The 22,102-nt window shown below is 39.7% G+C and overlaps 1 protein-coding gene across 1 annotated transcript in view; it reads right to left on the bottom strand.

Moving 5' to 3' along the window:
* The window catches only part of Rbbp5 (retinoblastoma binding protein 5), a 151,283-nt gene that overhangs the window by 65,277 nt on the left and 63,904 nt on the right, over nucleotides 1-22,102 (bottom strand). Inside the window, exon 8 of the mRNA XM_067143655.2 lies at nucleotides 14,827-14,980. Within this exon, the coding sequence (XP_066999756.1) occupies nucleotides 14,827-14,980 (154 nt within the window). The remainder of the gene's footprint in view (nucleotides 1-14,826; nucleotides 14,981-22,102) is intronic.

Below are 22,102 nucleotides of genomic sequence, written 5' to 3'. Positions count from 1 at the left end.
CAACAAAATAGTTCTTTGACTCCGCACTAGGGTGCACTATTGTTGATCTTCAGTAGTGTCCTCTAGAAGAGAAAGTTCACACTTCTTACTTCAAGCAAAACAAAACCACATCAAAAATGACACAGTTCAAAAACTCAAAATTTTCCACGTGGTGACATCTTCTGAGAAGGTAGCGAATTAATAGCGTATATAAAGTTCAGACTTCCTCCAGCAGAGGAGTTTCAACTGGCGCAATTTTTAAATTAGCGGCGTGGAGGTGTACCGCCCGGTACAGACCTCCCCCCCCAAAAGTTCCTCCAGAAGTGACACATGAAATTGTTTGAAAACAAGGTCCAAGTTTGATGTAGATATGGAGATTAATTGCCAAAAAAAAATTTATAAGACTTTCTTAATTTGGTTTGATTCAGTTTCAAAATTTTGTTGTTGCAGGTGAAGTACAGTCTTTATGTTTGTAGAAGTTGAGTTCTGAAGATAAACTTTTAATATTTAAAAGTGATGAAAAATTTTGCAATGTCCACCAAATATTGCTGTTGAATTCCCAAGTGTAGTCAATGCTTATAGTAACTGTTCATGTAGTTGATGTTGATGAAGTTGGATGGCCAGACCGGCCGTTGCAGCTTGCGTCCAAAGGAGGCCGCTCGGACCCCTCAAGTACCCTGAGATACCGCTCACCCGCACTATGAGGGGAGCAGTGGTGTTGAAACACGCCGCGCCCGCGGTGAAGGAATACAGGCTGCGGGCAAGTAGCAGGTCGTGCGCCGCACATCAGCCTTGGCCGGGAGGAGAGCTCCGGCTCGCCGTGCACATGTCGTCCTCGCTGGGGCCGAGGGGGCCGTCCTCGAACCCAGTCGCGGCACAGCGCCGCGCGGCTGCGGGGGCACTGAAACATTAAAGCTAGGCGGCAGAATATTGTTGGACCATCATCATTTTTTGAGGGCACAGTCTTGTTGGAGAGGTAGAGGGGCCAGCGGCGTGCAAATATCCATGGCATTTAATCTAATCAAGCCACAGTGTGTATTGGAGCAGGAGACGGGAGCGTGGTAATGGCCGTGGCAAGGACAGGATGGCAGTTTAACAAATCGGGGGAGGTTTCACACAAATGCTTACATATAAAACAAAATATTATAGAAGGGGCAGAATGCCTAGAAATTGAAAACTCAAAAAAATATAACCTTCATATCCCCTTTCACAATAATATGAAGCAAGTTAACACAGAAATTACACCGGTTTCACCTGTGACAGGTGAACCCTAAATATCCTCTCGGTGGCTGGATTGCTTACTAACAACGTAACTGGCGTAAGAAAATCGAGAATGATACAAGGCCCATGAAATCTGGGGGCAAGCTTGCCCGCGGGAACAAAGTTCTTGACCATCACCTGGTCACCTACATTCAAAGGGGTGGGTCTCCGTCCACGATCATACCTTTCCCTAACCTTTTCATGAGATACCTTAAGATTGGCTTTAGCCTTCTTCCAAAGATCTTTAATATTATCCGGATCTATTGTCTCGGGTAGAATGTCACTCAGAGACCAGAGGTTAGAGAGCGGCGAGTTGGGAACAAATTTGAACATTAAAGAGGCGGGAGTGAATTTATGTGATTCATGAACCGCCGAATTCAAAGCAAAAGCTAACCAATGCAGGGACGTGTCCCACCTGGAATGATCTTCATGATGATAGGCAATAAGTGTGGACCTGAGATTACGATTAACCCGTTCAGCCAGAGATGGTTGAGGGTAATAAGCGGAAGTAGTTACATGAGAGATGGATAAATCAAAACAGAATTTACGAAAAAGATTTGATGTAAACGCCTTAGCGTTATCAGACACAATATATTGGCACGGACCAAAAGAAGCAAAAATAGAATTTAGGCAAGTAATGGTAGACTGAGCGGTAGCCAGCTTAGTCGGAAATAACCAAGAAAATCTGGTAAAACCATCTACGCATACAAAGATGAACTTGTTAGCATTACCCTTTGACTGGGGGAAGGGTCCTACATAATCAATGTACAGGCGTTCCATGGGGCGCGACGCTTGATGGGAAGACAAAAGGCCTACCTTGGTGGACATGGTTGGTTTACTAATCAAACAGGATTTACAAGCCTTTACTAGTTCACGGATTTCGCCGTCCATACCTTTCCAAATGAACCTTTCACGAATCTTTTCACGAGTTTTAAAGATTCCAAGATGCCCCCCTAATGGGGTCTCATGATAGTACTTGAAGATCATAGGCACAAGAACAGCTGGAACGACAACCTTCATCATCTTGTCATGCCTCGAAGGGCAACATAAAACACCATTCCTCAGAACATAAGGGACAACATGTTCCCCAGAAGAAAGGGTTTCCATTATCGGAGCCAGCGTCGGATCTTCATGTTGGTATTTCTCGATATCCCTAAAAAGCATGGGAGCATCTGTTAAGATGGCATTAACACCAGATAGTATGGACTCGGGAGGTGACGAACTGTCGACCGTGTCATGGGTCTCGACGTCGTTAGAAAACATACGACTGAGTCCATCAGCAACAACATTTTCAGTACCTCTGATATGCCTGATATCGAATTGGAAGGCAGAAATACGGATGGCCCGACGGGCTATGCGACCAGTACGACGCGGCCTACCTAAGACCCAGCTTAAGGCTTGATTATCTGTCTCCAGGTCGAATTTAACATGTTCCAGATAGAGACGGAACTTCTCTAAGGCGAATAAGACTGCCAAACCTTCGAGCTCATATATGGAATACTTGGCTTCTTGAGCCGACAATGTCCTAGATGCATAGGCGATGGGTCGCCTCCCTAGTTCAGTCTCTTGAAGAAGGACTGCAGCTACTGCTGACGACGACGCATCAGTTTGGACGATGAATTTCTTCGAGAAATCAGGCATAGCAAGTACAGGGGCATTACAGAGAGCCAATTTAAGATCTTCAAAAGCGGCTTGTTGAGAAGGTCCCCACTCGAATTTGATGCCTTTCCTACGAAGAAGGTTTAAGGGCGCCGCTCTATTAGCAAAGTTAGGAATGAACTTTCTGAAGAAATTCACCATACCAATAAACCTGGCGATGCCTTTAATGTCCTTGGGAGGTTTAAAATCACGGATGGCCTGTGTTCTAGAATGATCGATGGCTACACCATCAGGTGACACAATGTGCCCTAGGAAAGACATAGAGGGCTTAGCAAAGGCAACCTTGGACAACTTAACAGTTAACCCAGCCTTACGAAGGTGATCGAGAACTTCTCGCAGATGATCTAGATGCTCCTCAAAAGTCTCTGAAAATACGACGACATCATCCAAGTAGTGATATAAGTACTCAAATTTGATGTCGGAGAAGACCCTATCTAGTAGCCTAGTGAGTACAGCTGCTCCCGTGGGGAGCCCGAAAGGCACGCGGTTGTATTCATATAAGTTCCAGTCCGTGGCAAACGCTGTAAGATGTTTAGACTCTTCGGCAAGGGGAATTTGATTACAGGCCTGATTCAAGTCCAAGATAGTAAAGAACTTGGCCTTACGAAACCACGAAAAACAAGAATGAAGGTCAGGAAGGGGCACACATTGCAACACCACCTTCCGATTGAGAGCCCTATAATCAATGACAGGCCTGAAGCCTCCTTGGGGTTTCGGAACTAGAAAAATAGGCGAAGAATACGCCGACTTAGAGGGCCTAATAATACCATCCTTCAACATCTGATCGATAATTTCTTTCAGAGCCTTCATTTTAGGTGGAGATAGCCTATACGGTGGAAAACGGACAGGAATCGAATCAGTGACCTCAATTTTGTATTCAATAAGGTCAGTAACACCAAGAGTATCAGAGAACACCTCTGGAAACGACTGACACAGCTTACGAATACTATCAGCCTGCTCCTCAGGTAGATGTCTAAGGTCTAACGACATCTCATCCTGGGTAGGCGAAATAGATGAACATGATACAGAATTACACTTTAATAGAGGGATATTACAATTAGAGGCAAATTTGAAAGTGCAAGACCTACTCTGAAGATCGAGCACAAGACCAGTGTGAGAAATAAAGTCCGCTCCCAATATAATGGGGCAAGACAAGAGCTTGGCCACAAACAATTTAACTTTCCATGTGAATTTAAAAATACGAATTTTGACCAATAAGGAACCTAGAATTTCTAATGGGGATGAATTAGCCGAAACATATTGAACAGGAGATGAGACATAGTCAGGTAGTTTACGAACAGATTTCAATTTAGAATACCATTCAGCCGAAATAATCGAACAAACACTGCCTGAATCTAAGAGAGCTGTTATAGGCTCGTTATTTAGCTCAATCTTAAGAAAAGGAACAGGTGCGGGGAAATCCGCTGCAATCCTAAGACACTCTTTGGGACCTTCAAAAGATAAATTTGAAAATTGCTCGTTCCCTGAATTTACAACCTGTTTACCAGGGGCTGAGTCTCGGGAAGATGGACTAGTCGACTCAGCCGAAGCCACTAGTCACTTATTATTACTGGCATAGGTAGAATCTGCACCAGAAGTTGAGCAGGAGGGGGTGCTATTCGAGTTTGGGCAGTTCTTGGCAATATGTGAGAAAGCCCCACATTTAAAACAGCCTTGTGCTGACCCAGCTCCATTATTTGCCCTACTAGACTTGATCAGTGGACACTTATTGCGCAGATGGTCAGGCGACCCACAAGCATAACATTTACGGGGTGTGACTGGTCGGCGAGGTGGAGGCCGAGTATTACTAAACGAAGGAGGGGGTTCTTTTGCCACACGCAAGGAATCGGCGTACCTAACTCCTTCCGCTGAGACGGCCAACGCTTCAAGTTCAGAGAAAGTTTGCGGGCCGCGAAACACAAGTATGACCTATAAGATGGTGAAATGCCTTCTACAATAGCCTGTACAATCTGATCTTCAGGAAAATGAAGAGCAAACACCCTAGTATAAAACTTAATGTCCTGTATGAAATCAGCCAAGTTTTCATCCAAGCGTTGTACACGGTAATAGTACTTCTGAATCAGAGATGACCTCGCGCGGGCGGGAATAAAATTTGCAAGCAAGTGTGCATGAAAATCCTCAATAGATGATTGCTCGGCAATGGCTCTTACGATTTTATCAGAGAGAATACCAATAGCATACGGATAGATAATTTGCAAAATTTGACATGGAGAAAGAGAAAAAACAAGGGCATGATCCTGAAATTCAACTAGAAATCTTAAAAATGAAATTACGTCACTGGTGGTATTAACGGAAAACTTAGAGATACCTCTGAGCAACATTGCCAAGGGATGAGGCAAGCTACTAAACCCGGGTGACATAGTAGGTAAAGGTTTCAATGGCAAAGTAGTTAATTCAGAACGTACATTATTTAATGAGTTACGGCGTTCAGACTCGTCCAATGGGGCAGAGGTTGTTTGAGCAGCAATGGTTTTCCTATTGACTTCTCCCTTATGAGGCTCTTCCTCGCTACCTACATTCACCGTGACGGGTTGATCAGTTTTGGGAGGAACCTCCCCAGTTAACAATTGAGTGACCTTGCTAGATAATTCAGACATATTTTCAAGCAGCGTACTAGCTTCCTTCTTCTGAACGTCATTCAACTTTAGAGACAACACATCATTAACTCTATTTGAAAAATGAAACAGCCTAGCTTGCACACGCTTAATTTGATTAGGAGAAGGATCATTTTCATCAAAAAAACTAACTACAGAAGCTAGCCCAGTAATATTCTCCGTGATCGTGGAAAGAGAGTCGTCAATTTCTTTCTCTCCCAAGGTGGGGATGGAAATGGGCAAATCAAGGGACTCTCTAAGCTTATTTGTGTCTACTGCAACCGTGCCTCCAGATTGCACATTTCTAATAGTCAATTCGTAAATCAACTCCTCCTTGCGCAAATAGTTAAGATGGAGAACATCGCGAGGGCCGGGCATGATGACAGAACAATTTTGAAAAACTCAAAAATTCCAGCAACTGAAAAAATGGTTAGGGTTCGGAAAAAACAATGTTTAGCCGTCAAAAGGGGCTAAATTGAGACCCATTCAACCACGCTCTGCTACCACTTGTTACCGAGTTTTTGTGGTAGTTATGCGTGAAAGAAGGTGCGGGGTGGTGAACAGGTCTCAAGCTACTAAGAGTAAAATTAATTTAAAATTTAACAAGGTTATATTTTCTTTTCAAAACAAAGAAATAACAAGCATGGCAGGTACAAAGTAGCAAGTTCACAGGGTAGTTACAATATTTACAGGATTTGGGCTTCGCGCCCTGACTGCAACATGCTAGGGCAATCTGCTCAGTTTTACCCCACAGACACAAGTTTCAACAGAGGGGCAGAAAACCCCATTCATGCCTAGGAGCCCTTGCTCCAAATTACACTGAAAAGCCTCCACGAGGCATACAATACTCAATTTTCAAAAGAGCCACTCGCTCTCAAATTTAAGCCTCTCCCAGGCCACACCAAACTCCACCTTCAAGCTGTCCTCAACGGACGTAGACACAGGGGTAAAATACCCAATCTACTGAGGTCTATTAAATGAAAAGGAGGTTAATTAAATGACCTCTAAAATAACAATTTGAGAGGAGGCGAACTTGCACTCCTAATACACTTTGATTAAGACCTACTTGGCACTAGGCCGTAAATACAAGGGCTAATCCCATACTAAAGAGGTGACTTAAAAAGAGAATAATTTGTTTTACGTTAACGAAGAATAGGTTGAGAAAAATAAGTTCACCTCAAAACAATATGAGTGGGAGCTCGAGAGGGTTAGCACTCTCTATCCCAGTATGTAGCTTTAAAAGAGAATATATGAAAAGAGTAGTTACATTTAGGAAAAGGTTACATGGTGTAACGCTTCGAACCCGCCCCGAGAGTTAAACTGCTGAGCTAGCAAGGAAAGAAGTTATTAATCGGCCATTACCTTGTTGTTGACCGCTGCCGAGGAAAGAGGCGCTTCCCGCCCCCTGCTATGTACTTTACACACTGAAAGATGGAACAGAAGTGGCGCAGAGACCCAAAAATCAGCAGTTTATATCCTCTCGCGGAAGGTTCTAGGCGTTAGGGGAATGAAAACACCCGCCCACAATTACTTTATTGGCTAGGGTACAGAAGCATATCCAAGTTGGGGGAAGATACATCGGATTGGTCGGAAATTACTAAAAGAAATTCGGGATTGGATAAATCTAAAACAAAGGGGAAAAGAGGGGTATACAGCCAACTTAAACAATAACAGAAAGAAATTTAACAAGAAACAAACATTTGAAATAAAAATTTCTCCAACAAAATAGTTCTTTGACTCCGCACTAGGGTGCACTATTGTTGATCTTCAGTAGTGTCCTCTAGAAGAGAAAGTTCACACTTCTTACTTCAAGCAAAACAAAACCACATCAAAAATGACACAGTTCAAAAACTCAAAATTTTCCACGTGGTGACATCTTCTGAGAAGGTAGCGAATTAATAGCGTATATAAAGTTCAGACTTCCTCCAGCAGAGGAGTTTCAACTGGCGCAATTTTTAAATTAGCGGCGTGGAGGCGTACCGCCCGGTACAATAATAATAATAATAATAATAATAATAATAATAATAATAATAATATCAAAATAGGTACTTTGCTGTGAACCTGAAGCTAATATAATTTATTTTTTCCATTTGACATAAAATTAAGGTAAGTATATTGCCAGTTCCTAGTTAAAAGTAATTATCAATTGGTTGTACTGGACCTTACTTTTCATATTCAGACAATATACTACACTACCAACCTCCACAGAAACACGCAATAGTGATTACATCTCTCCAAATAGGGTTGGCGTAGGTAGGCATCAGGAAGGGCATTTGGCCGTAAAACAGGGCCAGATCCACATGTGTTACACAGTTCACACAAGCGTGGGAAAAGAAGAAGAAGAAGAAGAAGAGTACTGGGACTTACTTCCATTAAGTGGTCAGAAGACAGCATTTACTTAAATAAGGAACTTATTTTACAGTTTTTTTTTTTTTTTTTTTAATGTTGCACCAACACAGATAGGTCTTATGGCAATGATGGGATAGGGAAGGCCTAGGAGTGGGAAGGAAGCGGCTGTGGCCTTAATTACGGTACAGCCTCAGCATTTGCCTGGTGTGAAAATGGGAAACAATGGAAAACCATCTTCAGACCTGCCGACAGTGGAATTCGAACCCACTATCTCCCGGATACAAGCTCACAGCTGTGCAATTCTAACCGCATGGCCAACTCGTCTGGTGATATTAAAGATATTTCTCTTTTTTTGGAACAGTTCATCTATTCACTTATTTCAACTGATTATCCATCAGACACATTTAAATCAAAAACTTTATTTATGACATTTGATTATTCTATGCAATACAACTGAATGATATTTGAAACTCAGTTGCTTATTTAAATAATATGATGGAGGTTATTTGATTATTAGATTCGATTATCCCATCACTAATGTTGCTCATAGGGTCGGTTGTTGCTTGCATTTCAGTGGGCTTGGCAGACTGATATGTAATAGCAACTTCTTTCTTGGTGAGGAAAGCAACGGGAAACTACCTCACTCCTCACTTCCCTAGTATGCCTCTTCAGTGATGCCTAGGCCATCTATGACAGCAGTTGAGGATCCAACCAGAACTGAACATACATACACAAGTGGCATTGACTTCAGTACAATCCACACCGATGACATAAATCTGTTACAGCGAATGTGCTTAGATAATAAGTACTTCTTAATTGCTTTTTTTCCTTGGTACTTGGAGTGTATAAGTCATTAAACCAGTCATTAAGTCAGTCAGTAAATACCGTAAATGAGTTCAATTATTGTTAAATGAGTTCAATTATCTGTTTTCAGCAATAATTTTTTTTTCACCAATTCCTGTCCCATAATGACTGTCAAAATGTGGTATGATAGATATTACTCTGATAAGGAAGCAGAAATGTCAAGCCATTCTGTGCGAACATCATGACTGGTATTCCGTACAGGGTTGTACCATAATACGGTGGCTACATTTCTCCTTGCAACCAGTGTCGGGTGCAGTCAGAAACAACAAACACACCAAATGATCCATAACAACTACCTTCACCCTCTCCCATACTTCTACATTTTGATACACTCCCCTCTCTGCATCATCCTCGCCTGACTTGCCTGGTCGCACCGTGCAGCCTCCACACTACTGTCATACAGTGGCCTCACTTAGCTGCTACTGGAAATACTATTTCTCTTGTACTGCCACCATCAATAAATATCCTCGGACAGAATATCACACAATACTAAATTGCTTATGGGCAATTTCAAAGTGAGAGCTTGAGATAGAACTGAAGGATATGAGCAGGTGGGGAAGATTACAATGAAGATTACAATTTCCTTGCTTCTTATGCCAAGCCTTACATCTTACGCAAGTAACAGGTTATACGAATGGAAAGCATATACTGGACTTGTGTGCTACTATGGCACAAGGCTATTCACCACTACACATGGGAGGGTAGGGGCACCAGATCCAAAATAGACTACATCATAACAGACTGAGAAGTTCCAACTAATAGATAGTAAGCAGGTTCGGGACATAGAATGAGAATGGCTGGCATAAAGGGATGCTGTAGAAGAAACAGCAAGGGAATGCCTAGGAATAACTGTATGTAAAGATGGGAAAAAGCAAATATCTTAGTGGAATGATGAAGTGAGGGCAGCTTGTAAACATTTTTAAAAAAAGGCATAACAGAAATGGCTCGAAACAAGGACTGATGCAGACACAGAACTGTAAGCAGATGAAAAAAACGGATCGAAACACGTAACTGTTGAATCCGAGAATTAGTCATGGGAAGATTTTGGTAACAACTTGGAAAGGCTTGGTCAAGAGATAGTAATAAGGTATCTTTGAAAGGGAGAAAAAAAGGAAATGAATAGTGTTCTGGGTAAATCAGGTGAACTCATAATAGATCCCAGGGAATTACTGAATAATAATAATAATAATAATAATGCTAATTGCTTTACGTCCCACTAACTACTTTTACGGTTTTCGGAGACGCCGAGGTGCCGGAATTTTGTCCCGCAGGAGTTCTTTTACGTGCCAGTAAATCTACCGACACGAGGCTGACATATTTGAGCACCTTCAAATATCACCGGACTGAGCCAGGATCGAACCTGCCAAGTTAGGGTCAGAAGGCCAGCGCCTCAACCGTCTGAGCCACTCAGCCCGGCCAGGGAATTACTAGAGAGATGGAAGGAATATTCTAAAAATCTTCTCAACATAAAAGAAAATCTTTCTGTTGCCGTCGCGAACAACCAATCTCCTGGGGAGGAGGACAATGATGTTAGTGAAATTATGCTTGAGGAAGTGCAAAGGATTGTAAATAAGCTTCATTGTCACAAAAGCAGCAAGAATAGATTAATTATTATTATTTAGCCTATGACATTAAAAATAAAAACACACAATCACAAATTAAATATACAATACACTATGTAGGTTACAATTTCACCATCAAGCTCTGCAGATAGTCTATACAAGAAGGATTTGGGTCAAGAAAGTCTTTTGGGCTACCCTGATAAGCACTCAGGGGGCACTGTTCCTCTATATGACCGGGCGAGTTAGCCGTGCACCTAGAGGCGTGCGGCTGTGAGCTTGCATCCGGGATATAGTAGGTTCGAATCCCACTATCGGCAGCCCTGAAGATGGTTTTCCGTGGTTTCCCATTTTCACACCAGGCAAATGCTGGGGCTGTACCTTAATTAAGGCCACGGCTGATTCCTTCCAACTCCTAGGCCTTTCCTATCCCATCGTCGCCATAAGACCTATCTGTGTCGGTGCAACGTAAAGCCCCTAGCAAAAAAAAAAAAAAAAAGTTCCTCTATATGACGAACTGTTTGCTTAGGGGCACCGCAGCTACATTAGACCTGAAAAAAAAATGAAATGGCGTATGGCGTTTAGTGCCGGGAGTGTCCGAGGACAAGTTCGGCTCGCCAGATGCAGGTCTTTTGATTTGATTCCCGTAGGCGACCTGCGCATCGTGATGAGGATGAAATGATGATGAAGACGACATATACACCTAGCCCCAGTGGCAGCGAAATTAACCAATTATGGTTAAAATTCCTGACCCTGCCAGAAATCAAACCCGGGACCCATGTGACCAAAGGCCAGCACGCTAACCATTTAGCCATGGAGTCAGACATTAGACCTGAAATGCTGAAACATAGTGGGAAAGCAGGCATGGAATGGATTCAAAGAGTAATAAAATTAGCATGGAATGTTAGCAAGGTACCTTCTGAGTGGATGAAAGCAGTAATTGTAACTATCAATAAGCAAGAAAGCAGGAAGGTTTGAAATAACTATTGAGGTATTTCATTGCTCAGTATACCAAGAACCAGAGAAACAAGGAAATGCCATGACGGTGAAATCCTGACATTCACCTCCCCGTGGTAGAGAGGGGGCAACGACCGCATATAAAAATTATATTTTATATGCAGGCGGCTAACGAATGAAGGGACCGATTATCTCCCGGAGATCCCCTATACCAAGTGCGAACAGTCTCTTTGAGAGTGGATGAGCGGGTATGGGTAAGGGCACTCTATTGTCCTGGGGACAAGAAATTGTTCCCAAAGGCGGCGGAACCAGTTTGGTCAACGGCATTAGGATGCAGAAGGCAACGGGAAACCACTGCATTAAAGATCCTGAGAGATATTCCAATAAATTCACATGGCATGGCTGCAACGTCAAGATCAGAGCTGGCCTTGTGGATCGTCTACCACCAAGGAAAGGTGTTCTTTGGCATTTTGGAAAGGAAGGTGCTATCAATGGTTGAGAGTAAGCTAGATGAAAACTAATGCAGATTCAGACCACAGAGGGACTGCCAGGATCAGATTTTCAGTATGTGCCAAGAAAATTTAAAATACTACGAGAGGAATACAAAGTTCTGTTTATGTTTTGTAGATCCAGAGAAGGCATATGGCAGAGTACTGAGGGAAAAGGTGTTAGTCATACTGATGGATTATGGGATTAAGGGTAGGTTATTAAAAGCAATCAAAGTAATTGGGCTACAGTGATAATTGACAGTAGAACGAGTTCTTGGTTGAAGGTACTTACAGGGATTAGAAAAGGCTGTAATCTTTCATCTTTGTTGTTCACACAGTAGTTTACATAGATCATCTACTGAAAGATATAAACTGGCAGGGAGGGATTCAGTTAGGAGGAAATGTAGTAAGCAGTTTGGCCTATGATGACAACTTGGTCTTAATGGCAGACTGTGCTGAAAGCCTGCAATATAATATCTTGGAACTTGAAAAAAAGGTGGAATGAGTATAGAAAAATGAGCACTTCCAAGACTAAAGTGATGTCATTAGGGAAGAAACATAAGAAAAGTGAATGCCCAGTTGGGAAAACAAAAGTGAAATGGGTAGAGATTATTTTAAGTACCGGTATTTAAGATATGTATTCTCTCACGATGGTAGTATAGTAAGTGAGATTGAATCAAGGTGAAGCAAAGCTAAAGCAGCAAGCTTGCAGTTGTGATAAACAGTATCTGTAAGAATCTGTCTTTATACTGGTCTGTTTTCAGACCAATTCTGCTGTACAGGAGTCAAAGCTGAGTGGACTCAGGATTCTTATTCGTAAGTTAAAAGTAACAGATATCGAAGTAGTGAAAATAATCGCTAGTTCAAACAGATGGAAACAATAGCAAGAGGGTACTTGCAGTGAGGAAATAAAGGCTAAGTTAGAAATAAATATTCAGAATTATGTTATTTCTTTCAGGTTTATCAAAAGGTAAGATATTTCTATCATTAAAAACCATTTTTCATTTTTCAAAATGTGTTTTTTAAAGTTCAGTAATAGATTTCCATGTTAGATACAATACATCCAAGGCTCACAGTTTTATGTATTACCATTTTTTATTTTGTTATTTTTTAACGTCGCACCGACACAGATAGGTCTTATGGCGACGATAGGATAGGAAAGGCCTAGGAGTGGGAAGAAAGCAGCCATTGCCTTAATTAAGGCACAGCCCCAGCATTTGCCTCGTGTAAAAATGGGAAACCACGGAAAACCATCTTCTGGGTTCCCGACAGTGGGGCTCAAACCCACTATTTCCGGATGCAAGCTCACAGCTGCGCGCCCCTAACCACATGGCCAACTCACCCAGTTATGTATTAGTTGAGACTTCTTTCTGTTGAATATGTGTTAAATTGTTCGCTTGTTGATTTTTTTAATACTTTAGTTGCATAACCCAACAAAACAGTCTGAGCTCCTTCGAGCACACCCCTGCAGATAAACTGAGTGCGAATTTAGATATTGCTAGGAAATAATGTTAAATAATGTGAAATAGATGTGTGTCAACTTGCTTATTTGTACCTGAAATCTGTTAACTCATTGTGCGCAGAACAACGTTGTTTACATTCAGCATCTATGCATTCTTACATATTAGTCAACATTACTGGTTGTAACAGAAAGGTCATTGACCTTGTTTTCTGAATAAGATCACCCTTGCACTGTGTGGGCCCTTGTTTACTTCAGCTGTTTTCGCGCGAAAATCTCATCACTTCCTGGTGCGTCAAGTATGTACTTGAGATTCCAATGCAGTGTGTGTCAATTCTCATGAGTGTAACATAATTCGTATCCATGGCTTATAAAATAAAGTTTCTTAAAGAAGAAGAAGAAGAAGAAGAAGAAGAAGAACTGTAATATATTGTTCACAATGATGATTCTGGCAATGAACTTATTCCTGAAATAGACTCAGATCGTGAAAGTGACGAGGAAATTCCGATCCCGAGTCCTATAGGCCTATAGAGGAAAGTGAAGTGCCTTATACATATCATCCTAGTTATTGTCCACCTGTTCCACCATTTACAGGAAATTCAAGTCTAAACATTCAAATAGAAAATAAGCAGGAAATTATATGAGTGACGTGAGTATTTTCATAAATGACAATTTTTTTCAGTATGTGTGTGAACAGACAAATCTATACGCGAGTCAAGTGATAAGTGTGGCACCCTGGCCTTTCACAAAGAATTCGATCATGCAATCCTGGAAACCGACTGATGAGTCTGAATTGAAAATGATTTTAGGTTTGATGTTCATTACAGGAATAGTCCAAAAGCCTAATATAAAAATGCACCATACTGAACACCCTGTTTTTTAAAAGCAAAAATTTTCTAAAACAATGTCCCAAACATGGTTCCTTCATATTCTTTCATTTCTACACTGCAGATATCACACCCTCAATATCTAGCAGAAGTAACACAAATTATCATGTTTCAACATTTACAGTTCAGGAGTAACGGTAATTTTCATTAAGTGCTGCATGTTAAGAGGGCTGGGCATGAAAATGGCTGATCCAGGCATTCAAACGTCCTGCTGAGAAGGAAGTACTGAACATGTTAAGACTGCATATGACAAAAGTAGACCATGGAAGCTCAGATTTTATTTCAAATTCTCTATTAGTATTTTATCTCAGCCTCTGAATGAAAGCTGCAAAACATATTTTTATATGAAGGGCAAGCAAAGCAAAGTCACCTCCGTACAGGCCATGAAGGCCCTTGGAGGAGTGGAAGGTAAAGGCTTCCCCCATTGTTAACCTCGGCACGTGATGGGGTAGAGTGGTTAGCTTTACGCCCGGCCGCCTTTGTCCCCAGGAATTAACCTGGTACTCATTTTTTGTGTAGGCTGAGTGAACCTCAGGGCCATATGCACCTCCGGAAGTGGAATTCTCTTTTCTTAAATGTTACAACTTCCTGACGGGGATTCGAACCCACGTCCTTCTGGGCGAACCGAGCACACCTTTACCGCCTCGGCCAGGCAGCCCCTATATGAAGGGCAGTGAATAGAAAAAAAATCTACCACAGAATGCAAAACTATTTCAAAAGAAAGATGTTCAATAGACAACAAAATCTCACCACAACGTCAAGTAGTAATTCTCCTTTGGTGCCATGAAGAATCTTTACCAAATTTCCAATGCTTTTCTCCCAAACATAGAGCGCATGTTGCCGGGCTGAACCAGCACAGATGTACTCTCCATCCCCAGAGAAGCAGCACTTCTTCCACATTGTCCTGCAAATGAACATTGTATCATTTATGACACAAGATATAAACAGAAGAGACAAAATGGCAACAAATGTTAACAATGTGTTTCTGAATTCTGAAAAACGATTATAATGACTAGTTTTGATAGTTTGACTGGGAGACCTCTTTTCATTCATGCATAAATACAGGTCATTCATTAATCATTCATCATTCAGTCAGCCAGTCAGTCAGCCATGCAGTGTACTAATATAACCCAATCGGACAAATCACCCATTCATTCATTCATTCATTCATTCATTCATTCATTCATTCATTCATTCATTCATTCATTCATTCATTCATTCATTCATAATTTCTATTGTAAGCTAAGGATAACATTGTTCAGATTAGTGACACAATTAAACACATACTTGCACAAACACAAATGAATAGGGGTAAGATATATGTTTTCCTAGACTAAATAACAATGTTAACATCTAGGACAAAAATAAAAAATCTTAGAAACTACAGTTTAGAGATCAGGTGTAATTAGTGAGTAGGCATAATAGTAATATTTAAGGTAGTAATAGATAAATTAATTGCACAATATTATGCATGTATCAAATAATTTGGAATGAAATAAATGATCACTCTCTCCCAAGTTACTGGCAATCTGGAACTATTGGAGGGAAGTATTCTATTCTAGTTTTGATAGTTATGCACTTTTTAAAAAACATATGAATGCAAATTAAAAATTTGGAAAATGTACTAACAATATCATAACTTTATTTTTTACAACCTGTTTTATGTTGCACCGACACAATAGGTCTTACGGCAAACATGGGATAGGAGTGTGGCCTTAATCGAGGTACAGCCGCAGGATTTGCCAAGTGAGAAAATAAGCCGCAGAAAACCATCTTCTGAGATGCCGACAGTTGGGATCAAATCCCTATATTCTAAATCCAGGATTTAACTAATATGTGACCCAAACTGCGTAGCAAACTCGCTCGGTAGATAAATAGGGCCTAATGTGAAAGTGAGAGTAAAAAAAGAAATTTGTATCTTATGTATAGGTCTGTGTACTGAATGTTCCAAATGAAACATCTCCTTGGCATTCTGGGTGATCATAAAGATCCAGAAGGAAAATACAGTTATTACCTTCCTTGTTTACCTGACTCACCACCCTTATATGAAGGCCTAACATGAGTGGAGTCAAGAGCAGCCATTGCTGCTGGATAATTATACTTTCTGCCACTCTGGTTTGGTAACAGCAAGTTTTCTATCATTTTTGAGGAAATGTAATTCACATTGCAGCTTTAGTCACAAAGTACTGTACATAACCTCAACAATAAGTTTACTCAGTTTTTGTTGGGTACCAAGTCCTCTATGCTACACTGAAATCCAGGGTGACCTAACAGTCTTAAAAATGTGTTTAATTCAACTATCATAATCTATAAGTTTCATGTCCGCATTGATTTTTGATATTCACATTTATGTGAAGTTTTGAAGCTTCCACCTAATCAATATTTTATTTGTTGTTATTTTGCAGTACAGGTTTCGACCTTGTGAAGACCATCTTCAGCTGACTAACATAACATGTAATTAAAACATCACTGATACAATAACAATGTCACATAGTATAGGTAAAAACATTATCAATTTGCAATATTCTTCGTCCTAGCTTAAGCAATCGTCTACGTTACATGATATGAGAACTAAAACTTAACGTTATTGGTATGTACATGAATCGTTCTTAGTTTATAATAAACGTTCACGGTTCCACATTAAAAATTATAGCTAGATAAATAAAATATTTTGAAGCAAAAATGAGTTCATACGGCATATTGTACTTGTGTAACTATATTGTATTATGTGTTAAGCCGTGTTTGTCTACTGATGATATAATGGTGTAAGTTTCTTCAAACGATGTTAACACTTATGTTGAAGTCAAGGTTGCTGTCTGGTATTTGATGATGTGGAACTTTGTCAATCTACATTCGAATTAAACTTAATATATTAGGTACACTGTTGTTCAGCTAGAGCTGTTTCATGGCATGCTTGCAGTCCATGATAAAAATTATAATTTTACCAGAAAAAATTTTATAGACGTGCTTAGTGGAATTTATGTAAAATTATGGAAAGATCGTCAGTCTTGTGACGTGCTTCCCTTGGTCTTTATGTTATCTATTTTTGTTCAAATGTCATGACGTGTTGCTTTATTTTGATATATCATACATTATGCAATTAGTGTGAAAGCTCCTTTTTCACTCTGTGTTGTGGACATGTTTAGTATCTGTAAAAATAGAAAATAGAGTGTGAGGAATTTGCGCCTGCCAAGCTCGAATGTCTATTCAACATGGAATAGGTGTACGTGTACTACTACTGTTGTTGACTTGGTGTGTGCTACTTGGGAGCACGTCGTGCACTCTTGTGTGTGTCTGGAGCTGATGCTTGTGGTTGTGGAGGGGAAGGTTGGAGGAGTAGGAGGAGCGGCTGTTGAGGGAGTAGGAGTGGAGCGGAGCCTGTCTTCTGGCGGTTCTTCAATGTGTATTCGGCTTTGTTTTTGTTTTTTTTGTTTTTTGTTTTTTTTTTTCATTTTAGATAAGTGATTTTTAGACAAGGGATAACTGTATTGAAAAGAATATTGATTCTGTCTGTAATTTCATTAGACTGAAGTTTGGATTGGTGTATTGATCTAAACTGATGTAAAAATCTTCCATTATGTTGCATAGGGGGTCCTTGGGGTTTATACTTAGAATTTGCATGTCGTTTTCAATGTTTGTAAATTTATGTTTGTAGTCTTCAATATGTTGACCTATGGCTGAAAAATTATTATGCCTTACTGCATTAATATGTTCCTTGTAACGTATTTGAAAGTTCCTTCCAGTGCGCCCGATATAACTGGCCTCACAGCTGTTACACTTCACACAATACACTCCTGAATGGTTGTATTTATTGTTGTTGTCAATAGATTTGGTGTTGTGTAAAATGTTGGTGTTATTATATGTGGTTCTTTAGGCTATTTTTAGCTTTTTTGTTTCTTTAATATTTGTTATAGGATATACTGTATGTGGGTGTTATTAAAAGTGAGAAGTACGTAATCTTCCTTGGTTTTGTTGGCTCTGGTTAGTTTTGATTTGGGTTGATGTTTTATTTTATGGATAATTTTATTGATCATTTCTTTTTTGTATCCATTTTGTCTGGCTATTTCTTGTATCAGATTCAGTTCTTTGTTTAATTCTTCTTGTGTTAGTGGTATATTAAACGCTCTGTATATCATACTATGGTATGCTGCTTTTATTTCTTTGTGTGTGCGTTAGGGTGGATAGTCTACTTTTATTGTGTTAGACGTATGTGTGGGTTTTCTATATATTTTATATGTTAGATGACTTTCGTGCTTGGTTATAAATATGTCTAGGTAATTTATGGTATGGTTGTTTTCCGTTTCTATGGCAAATTTTATGTGTGGGTCTATTTTATTTAATTGTTCTAGTAATTGATTTCATTGGTGAATCTATTGTCTATTATAACAAAGATGTCATCTACAAATCTACAACAGAAGAAGATATTATCTATTTTGCTGATTTCTTGATGTTCTAAACGATGTACGTAAATTTCAGCTAGTATGCCTGATGTTGGGGATCCCATTGGTAAGCCTTGTTGTTGATAGATGGTGTCATGAAATTTAAAGTAATTGTTGATGATAGCGAAGTTGAGTAATTTTATGAACTCTTCTATTCCAAGGATGCTCAGTTTACTGTAGCTTTTCAATTGGATTCTATTAATTTTATAGTTTTATGTGTATATATATGAGGGTGCATGTTTGTTATATCATATGATGCTAAGCTGTGGTGTTGTTTGATTTTTAATTCTTTTGTAATATAGCAGAAGTCTATTGAATTTCGTACTGTTTTTTGGCTAAAACCTACAGACCGAGTCCAACTTACAAAGTGTCACAATTCATTCAGTATCGAGTATTTGGGAGATAGTGGGTTCGAACCCCACTGTCGGTAGCCCTGAAGATGGTTTTCCGTGGTTTCCCGTTTTCACACCAGGCAAATGCTGGGGCTGTACCTTAATTAAGGCCACGGCCGCTTCCTTCCCACTCCTAGCTATTTCCTGTCCCATCGTCGCCATACGACCTATCCGTGTCGGTGCGACGTAAAGCAACTAGCCAAAAAAAAAAATTGCTCATACTTGAGACACATAGCAGCCCTACTCAAAACAGACTGAGATTATAATCATCAATCTGAGAATGTACTCTCTTTTATTCATACCACAAATGAGAATCTACTCTCAGACTGTTACAATTGTGAGTTTATACCACACCACCCCTATGACATGAGTATATACCCAGTTAGTGAGTACATTCTCATGAACTTTATTCTTATGAAGTGGAGTATGTACTCAGAAATGTTGAGTGTATAATAAATACTCATGTTTATTCATACCACACATGGTGTTTTGGAATTTTTGCGATTCTGGTATTGAGGGTGTTCCAAAATCTCTCTGTGTTCTCAGAATCCTTTTGATTTTGGTCATTAGTCGGGGTGTGGACATTGTTCAATGTACATTTTGTTTGCACAGCACAGGGATAGTACGGATAGCCGATCACTTATAGGTTCAAAATTTGAGATGGACCTAAGGACTGAGGTGTTAACCGCAAATGCCATGCCTAAGATTGGAATGTTCTTCATTACTCGTTACGGTATCCATCTGATTCTTTGTCCATGAAGCGGGTTTCTTGGAATGCTATTACAGCAATATTGTTTTCATGGAGGGCTTTGGTCAGTCTTTTCACTTTGCCGGTTTGACAGGATTATATTACTGAATGTCCAACAACAAAACTACAAAGAATATCTTTTAACGAGATTAGTACCAAGAAAACTAATGACACACCATAATATTCTGATATTCATCATCCAACATTCTTAATCATATAAACTTAAAAGAAAAACAATATACATAGTTGAATATTCTAGAATGCTTGGTACAAACATGCCTGTGAACGTACAAAATTAATATAATTCCAAAGCGTACCGCAATAATATTGTGAACATTTTATCCTATTTTAATGTATTATTTGATAAATTTTATTACATCCATATCATAGAATGTTCCAGAATGTTTAGTATAAACATACCAATGAATGTATACAATGATTCACCAATATGAACTGAACTTCAAAGTGTACCTCAAGAATGCCATAAACATTTTACGTGTTGAAATTGTATTTTACCAAATTATCTCCTACTCACGAACAGTACACTAGAATTTTATGTAACATATACATACCATAGAATATTGATGCTTGTTTTTTAAACCAGAAGAGACATCATATCATTGTATATTTTATATATTGTATATTTTAATATTATCACTCACATCATGTGACATTCTTCATTAGATTTAGTAATGTTTTAAAATTATATTTTAAGTTAACTTTAGATCTTATGACCAGCTGAGGATGACCTCTGTGAAGGTCGAAACCGGTACTGCTTAGTAACAAGATATAATAAAGTATTGATTAGGTGGACGGTACCCATACTTTGTGATTGTAAATACCAAGTATCAATACGGACATGAAACTGATAGATTACAACCGTTTGAGGTTTCCAAGATGCTCCGACTCGTCTTCAGCACGGCGTTGCATCCCCCCCAGAATCCGAATGGGATGTGTGCGTCGCTGATGAGTTACCCCCTAGGGTAATAGTTTGTTTCCGTTGTGCCATCATGCTTGTAAACTTTTTGTTTAGGAGCAACTGTTCACTCCAAATACAACCAGGATTGTTAGTTCTAGAGAGTCTTGGTCGCTAGTGAGGCATCTGTTTTACATCCTTAAGGCAACCCTCCTCCTTTATCTGGGTTTGGGGAATCATCATCATCATCATCATCATCATCATCATCATCATACCATACACAAATGAATTGCCAGCTATTACTTTGATCAATACAGATGTTATATTTATTTTGCCATAGGATATTTTGGAAGAAATACATGAAGTGTGTATTAAGCAAAATATGTTGCTTTAATGACTATTGGGCATCCAACAGACAAGAGTGGTGGTGGTGATTATTGTTTTAAGAGGAAGTACAACAAGGCAAACAACCATAACTGCGACTGCCCATTTCATATCCAAGGTGTCAAATGCACTGATTTTCGCATGTCTGGCAACAGAAATTCTTGAAGGAAATGATACTGCATAGCATATTGCTAACCGACTGCTTATCAGATATAATCAATTCTTGGCAGCTATCTTGTAAAGTGCCAGCAATTACTATATATTGTTAGGGAATAACGTGTTTAAGCCCTTTCCCAAAAACATTTTCGGACTGGCAATCTCACCGATGAAATTCATATCATTTAAACTTCTAAGCTATGAGGTTTCTTCTGTACTTCACATGTGATTTTGGATCACATATCCTATGTTAATTTATTTATGTCTGTGAACTGAACTCGGACTACTTTGAATGCCTCATACTTTATAATATATATGTATCGATTAAACTGGCCTTTTCCTGTGGCCCTGCTAAGTGGTGCGATCTTACGTTAGCTGTCTAATCTGATCGCCCCTCCTACCTCTCGTCGGCCAATCAGCGCACGGCAACTACCTAAAGCGAGTGTAGCAATGTGATACCAATATAAATGATCGTTATTGGACATTATAAATTTTCCAGCTAACTCATTCCTGGTTGCCAGCGTTTCGCCCTCATGTGCTAGGTTGGGCTCATCAGTTGGTACCTAGCACACCTACCAAGACGCTAACTAGTGCATACCATGCAGGCCACTCAAGATTGGATCTGCACACGTAAGTTCTTCAAGCCTTATTTAATATTTACTTCAGTGACTACTAACTATGATTCTTCAGAACATTTACTTCATGGGAAACCGGCGTGTGTTTGATTGGTTTGAAAATGACTTTCTCTATACCAGAGGCTATTAAATGATTCTTATCACGATTTACATCAAGTGCAGATCTTATTTTAAAATCTTTCGGCAAGATATAATGTTAAACTGATGGTAACATGGTTGGGGCTGGAAAAATGTTGGTTTCAAAATTATCGTAATTCATTTGGGAATAAGTTTTGCACGATGATGTAAATTATAAAAGGTTTTTGCCTATGGGTGGCTTACGGCTTATGTGAGGTTCCGCAAGTGCATGAAAATTT

This window comes from Anabrus simplex, chromosome 1, assembly GCF_040414725.1.
Source record: "Anabrus simplex isolate iqAnaSimp1 chromosome 1, ASM4041472v1, whole genome shotgun sequence".
Taxonomy (NCBI): domain Eukaryota; kingdom Metazoa; phylum Arthropoda; class Insecta; order Orthoptera; family Tettigoniidae; genus Anabrus; species Anabrus simplex.
Note: the sequence above shows the minus strand (reverse complement) of the source record. Positions and strands in the feature narration are given on the sequence as shown.